This window comes from Nicotiana sylvestris, chromosome 7, assembly GCF_000393655.2.
Source record: "Nicotiana sylvestris chromosome 7, ASM39365v2, whole genome shotgun sequence".
Lineage (NCBI taxonomy): Eukaryota > Viridiplantae > Streptophyta > Magnoliopsida > Solanales > Solanaceae > Nicotiana > Nicotiana sylvestris.
Genome location: NC_091063.1, coordinates 121,894,034 through 121,900,659, shown reverse-complemented (window position 1 = coordinate 121,900,659; position 6,626 = coordinate 121,894,034). Strand labels below are relative to the sequence as shown.

Here is a 6,626-nt window from a genome sequence, read left to right as displayed (position 1 = left end):
TTATGGAGTGGGTATTATGTGCTCCACTGGGTATTTCTGGCGTTACATTAAGTTAAACTGTAATGCACTTAGGATATAAAAATATTTAAGATAAATACCAGATCACTTAAGTTAATTTAGATAAATAGCATTAAGTATGAGCGGCAACATTAGACTCAAGTATTCATTTGGGGGAGTGGCTGAACAGTGTAAAGATCCCTTATAAGTTCAGATACAAATATATTCCTTACTGATCTTCTTTTATAGACTCATCGAAGGTTCTTATATGGGCTTAGCCGGTGGGCATAATTAGGGGAGAAATTAAAAAATAGCCAGATTTACAAGTGGTCATTCAAAAATAACCACAGTTTTAAAAATAATCGAAATTTAGCCACTTTTCATGTAAAGATAAATCTGAGTGAAAACACTGTTCAAAATCCGGAAAATACTCCAGCATAATATACTGGACTTCCAGCATAATATGCTGGATCGGTATATTATACTGGAACTCCAGTATATTATGCTGGAAGTCCAATATATTATGCTGGAAGTCTAGTATATTCCAGCATAATATACTGGAGTTCCAGTATAATACACAGGTACACCGATCTCCAGTATATTATGCTGGAACTTTCCGTGTTGCAACAAAATAGTGGCTATTTTTCAATGACTTTGCAAACGCTGGATATTTTTGAATGATCAACCCGAAAACTGGCTAGTCCATGCTATTTTTACCATATTTAGTAAAAATAGCACGGGCTAGCTATTTTCCGGACTGATAATCGGAAAACGGCCAGCGTTTCCACTGTTTTGCTGAAATGTGGAAAATTCCAACATAATATGCATGATTATGAAACTTCTGTGTATGAACTTCCAGCATATTATGTTGGAACTCCAGCACACGAAAAGTTCCAGCATAATACGTGGGATTATGGAGCTCCTGCATATAAACTTCCAGCATATTATGATGTAATATAAAATTCTAGCATATTATGCTGGAATCATAGTAAAAAATTCAAACTCCAGCATATTATGCTGGAAATCGAATTAAGAGTGTTTTTGTTTAAATTTTATCTTTACATAAAAAGTGACTAAATTTCAATTACTTTTGAAACTGTGGCTATTTTTCAACTACCATTCCTAAACAGGACTATTTCTGATTTTTTTTCGCCTTATTGAAGTATTGAACCCAAAGATTGAATGAACGGGTTTGCTTATTTAAGTGACTGTTGAACATGTTCACTTTATTTCCCTGTACCGCTTTCAAGTTGAAGAGTTATGATTTACATCTACTAATAGTTGGTTTGCTCAAGTTTGGATTTAAATGTTTGTAAGGACAAAATCAAGCAAATAATAAATATCTCAGCATATAAGTTTCGGTTTGTTAGGACCAAATCAAGTTATCATTAAATATGCTCAGCAATGAGCTTCCATTTACACTTCTGGGGTACCCAAACAGAATGAACATAGACTAAAGTCTTGTTGCCACCATTAAAGGCCCAACAATGTACTACGAAGAAATAGGCTTCATTTCAACTGGATAAGATCAGCTAGCATCCATAATTTGTCGCAACCACCATCTTCTCGTGGCATATGGAATACAAATACAGTCCTTTTACTAGCATAATAATGGAAACAAAATAGATATAGTAGGTTGCCTTTCACAGTTCTGATGGGCTAATTTGCCACATTCCATCTCTTCTTATCTTCTTTTGCAAATAAATGATTTAGTAACAAATAAAAACTCAAAAGAATAAAAATTAGCATTAACAGAAAGGAAAATCACTTCACAAATGCTGCAAAGGGCTAAAAGGTTCAGGTAGCGACTCAAATCCGTTGTCAAATAACGTTTCTTGATCCGACTTGTCATCGATGCTGTGCAGCCAATTTGTGTTCTTCAAATCCTCTTTCAGCAGAAGCGCATCATAACGAGAACTCTCATAAATATCAATGTCTGTCAATTTTGCTGAATATTGAGACTTGCCCTCTTCACTCCCATTCTCAGATAACCTGTTAAGGTAATTTCCATTCTCAGGAAGATTACCATTGTAGTGGTAAGATGCATTCTCATTGGTAGAGGATGGGGCAGTCGAACCATGAGAAGGCTGGTTTTTCCCATTTGTGGAGCGAATACTATGTGGAAAGAGGGTTGAGCCAGAAAGTGGACGAACACCATTAAGGCCATTTCTAATATCCTGCAGCAGCAATGTGTCCACACTGTTAAGTACAACAAACTTCCCTGCTCTTTGGCAGTTCAAGGAAACCCATACAGCATCAAATAGAACACACAATTAAGCCTTTAATTGTCGAAATCACTTCACCAACAACCATAAGCAGAATAGAAGCTAATTGAACCAGATCAGCAGTTAAGAATTGCTATACAAATTTAGTAATTTGATCATAACAAAAGAATCTGCTCGATGCAAAATCTGAAGACCGTACTTACCATATGCCTGATTGCCACGTCAAGAGATTTCTTAGAAATTGTCCTTCCAAGTCCCGTGCTATCAGTAGCAGCCTTTACAGGCTTCCTTGTAGACAATTCTGAGACATGTGAAGCCCTGCGGGAATCAGAAATATCATTAAGTTGCCCTCCGCCAAGCACTCGTCCTCTACCAGAGGGTTCTGTTAGTCTTCCCCTGCTAACAATGGGTGATGACTGTCTCCGAGGATTTGCCACACTTGGGATTTCTGCATTTGCCTTGGTAGTGACAGAAGGATTTGGCCTGGACCTACCAGCAGACAGAGGCCTGTCTGGCAGAGTTGTGCGTAGGTTTGGAGGCGTTTCAAGTGAAAAATCTGGGGGAACTATTGGTTGTGATGGTCGACGAACTTGGGGACTAGGGGAGCTTGGACGAGAAACAGAAGCTGCAGGTCGTCCATTGGTGACAGAGCGCCCTGCTGGAGTTGACGATCTAGAAGCTGGAGACAATGAAGGTGTTATGTTCCGACGAGTAGGTGTTGAAGGCCTTGAAGTAGACCGAGCAGCAGGGGTACTCAAGTTTGCTGGTATTTGGGCCCGGGAAGTTGGAGTAGAAGGCCTTGAGCTTTGGGTTGTCCTAGAAGGAGTACTTGGGGCTTGGCGGGCTCTAGAAGGAGTTGAAGGTCTGGACACAGTTGCACGGGAAGTCGGGGTGGAAGGCCTGGCTGAAGAAGAAGAACGGCTTGTCGGCGTAGATGGTCTAATATAGGAGGAGACTGATGCAGAGCTTGTGTTTAGAATAGAGCCTGATTTATTTGAGTAACTACTGTACTGAGAGCTAGAAATGGAAGGTCGAGTCACAGAATTACTCCGAGTTGGTCTTGCAGGAGTATTGCTCTCTGAATGAGACACTGAAAGCTGAAAACAAATTATTTTATCAGCACAACTACTTGGCAAGGTAATTTGTGAGCGTTACAAGCCTGTGAAACTGATATTCTAGATAGCCATCTATCTAGTTTGTATGATAGAGGTCCAACAACACATTTCAAAAGTAAAGATATTGGGCAACAATAACCTAAAATAATGATGACTGTGAATTTAAAAAAAATGTGGATTATGATAGACGACGGGATTGAGAAAGTTTTCATGGAGAAGTAAGTCTCAACTCTAAAGACCATTGATATCGATATATATGAATTCCACAATTCCAAAGACATGATAAATACAGAAACATAGAGACTTACCCTTGAGGCCTTAGTAGTGGAGGCAGATCTGCCCAATGAGCTTCCTCTTGGAGCCGCTGAAGCTGGTTTTGATTCACCTCCATCTGATGAAGGAACAAGGGGAGTTCCTGGCGGAGTGAGGAGCCTATAGAAATGAAAACACGACGACTGTGAGTGAGGAATCAATAATGCTTTCCCTTCTTCATTTATTAGACATGGAAAGGGAAACATAGCTTAATTTGACTGTGTCGGCTATATGAAGACGACTGGCCTTAAGTTGATACATTTAATATACACTACTACAGCTCTCGGCGACTGCTGCTCAACAAAGGTATATTTAGGATGATACCGTGTCTCTTAGCCAATATTTGAGCACCCGACTAGTGACCTAGTTAGAAATTAGAGGAACTATTCTCCTTTAACAGGAACAGTCATTGACTTTGTAATCAGTATGAATTCAACACACAGAGCAGTTAATACTAAAATTGTAGTAGTTCCCCATGTAATTTGAGTTAGTCCAAACAAATAATTAAGAGGCGAGATCTAATATTGCAAAGATGCAGATTTACCAATCGTAATCATGCTTATCTCCCTCGGTAGATGCTATCAGATCCTCTAATCCACTCTTTACTTGCTTCACTGATCCAATTGAAAGCCTCCCCAGTTTAACCGAAACTGCAGGCACAGAGCAACCAAAACAAATTTAAAAAAATTACTTAAATAAAAAGGAAAACTATTGAAAAAATTAGAGCTTAATAGTCAAGAGTAGCATATATATTTCCGGACAGACTAATTTTTACAACTAGAAATTTGTCCAACTAATTAATCCTCAAAGAGGAGTGCTAGCTATAATGAAGATTGCATACATATAGCGGCTCTCAACTAGATTGTGATTTAGAAGCAATTGTGTATGTATATGTATTTTGCGGCCAATAATGCAGATGAGGCATATTAAACTTGTGATAATGAGGAAGCGTAAAATACAACGTAAATAATAAGAAACGTAAGAAAAAAGGCATACCATCGGATTCGTCGGAGGATGCAACGGAGATACTGCGGCGACTTTTGGAGAAGAGATCCAAGTTATCATCATGCTGCTCTCTAGAAGCTCCGTTAAGACTAAGACCTCGCCGGTGCTGTGACGATATAGGAAAATTCTTCCCGCTGATCATTGAATCTCTGAAGCTCCGATTCATCGTTCTTCACTTATAACTAATTAAAATGGACGTTAACAAATATGAAAGCCTTTTCTTTTTGTAATGTTGCCGGAGATTGAGCAGATCTGTTCGGACTTTAACAGTGAGAGAGAGAGAGAAAAGGCTGCAGATTTTGGGGAGAATAGAAGAAGAAGAAGGAAAGAAAGAAAGGATGTTAGGAATAGTAATAAACTGACAGAGAGACAGGTAAGAGAGGGTCGGTGTGTTCCCCCCTCTCTCCCTCCCTTCCTCTGCCTCCTTTATTTCCCCCTACTTCCTTATTTTTATCACACATTTTTTTTGGTAACCTTTTATGGGCAAATTACATATTTGGCCAAGAATAATTATATTTGTTAATATATATCTATTGATTCGACTGTTATTTTTAAAAACCGCTACATAGTATAGTTTTTCTAACTTGAAATGTTAATTAAATTGAATTCGTACCGTATAATCTTATTAAAGTGGGAAAACCCCTATAAGTTTTTTATAATAGTTTCTTCCCTTACCACATAAATAGTGAGTTTGGAGTATGAATGTGAAATAACTTCTTTTGTGTTTATTGGATATGCTTAGGTTTTTATAACCAAATCATTAGTGAATAATTTTTTTATAAAAGTACAATGATTACTTTTATGAAAAAGTACTGAAAATAAAAATACATGTTAAACTCATGAAATAGTATAAACATTATATAAAATGAGACAAAAAGAATACATTATATATAAATGATAGTATATTAAGCAGTGTGAATATAACTAACTTTTTAAACTATTGAAAAATTATTAAATTTTATAGAAAATCAGTTTTCTTTTATGAAAAAATCGACACGATATGATTAGAAAAAGTAAATTAAGAAAAATCGACACCATTTGGTTATAAAGATAAATATTTTGATAAAAAATAGTGCAACTTTGTTTTTTTAGAGGACGGTTCCCAAATCCCAATGGTTCACTTTTGAAGTTTTACCACATCAATAATGATTATTAGAGAACTCATACATAATTAGTCAAACGAATTTTCGAGTCAGCATGTTAGTTTTGGCTATTTGTCGAATATTCGATTCTTCATTGTAAGTTGTTTTAATCATGTTAATGACTGTCCACCACATTTTTCTTTTGTAAATATTAGTCGATATTGTCGGTGCCCACAGTGTAGGCTAATAAGTAATAACCGACTAAGTATGGGGAATTCTTTCCTATTGTGTTTGTTATTTACGAGTCTAAAGAGTTATGGTACATTAAATATGCTTGATTATATATTATGATGGTGTTTCTCGTTGCAAAAAATTATTTCTGGTGGTTTTTAGGGAAAACAATACATGTTCGTACTGTGGAAAAGTATGAATTCTATTAATCTCATAATTAAAATATGGGATCCAAAGGCGTGTGCTTAGCTTTTTCAACATACGATTTTTTTTTAAACTTCTAGAAGTTGACGAATAATGATTCAATTAATTAAATGCAAAATGAGGCATCTTTAAGTTGACTAGTCACTCAACGCTGCAGTTGTTTTTTCCCCTTTCTTTCTTTTGGTAGAAAACCCGTGAATAACAAAAATGGAAAAATTGAAGAATATGAGTGATGTGTTATAAAACAATAAGAGAAGAAGAAGAGTATTGCATAGAAATGTAGGGAGAAGAGAATTCTTATTGATATGGGATGATTTATAATGGAGTAGAACCCTTTATTTATAGGGAGAGAGTGACTTAATCACCAAGTAATAAACCCTAGAATTTCTCTAGAATATAGACATTCACCTTAAATAGAATTCTATTTATAATACTCCCCCTTGAATGTCTATCCA

The 6,626-nt window shown here is 36.5% G+C and overlaps 1 protein-coding gene across 1 annotated transcript; it reads right to left on the bottom strand.

Annotated features, from left to right (window-relative positions):
• Nucleotides 1-1,349: 1,349 nt before the first annotated feature.
• Nucleotides 1,350-5,067, bottom strand: LOC104223197 (uncharacterized serine-rich protein C215.13). The gene is made up of 5 exons (XM_009774571.2): nt 4,646-5,067; nt 4,194-4,299; nt 3,646-3,769; nt 2,426-3,319; nt 1,350-2,174 (listed from the first exon to the last, which is right to left on the bottom strand). The coding sequence occupies exons 1-5, from the start codon at nt 4,818-4,820 to the stop codon at nt 1,767-1,769; spliced, it is 1,707 nt and encodes a 568-aa protein (XP_009772873.1). The 5' UTR covers nt 4,821-5,067; the 3' UTR covers nt 1,350-1,766.
• Nucleotides 5,068-6,626: the final 1,559 nt, after the last annotated feature.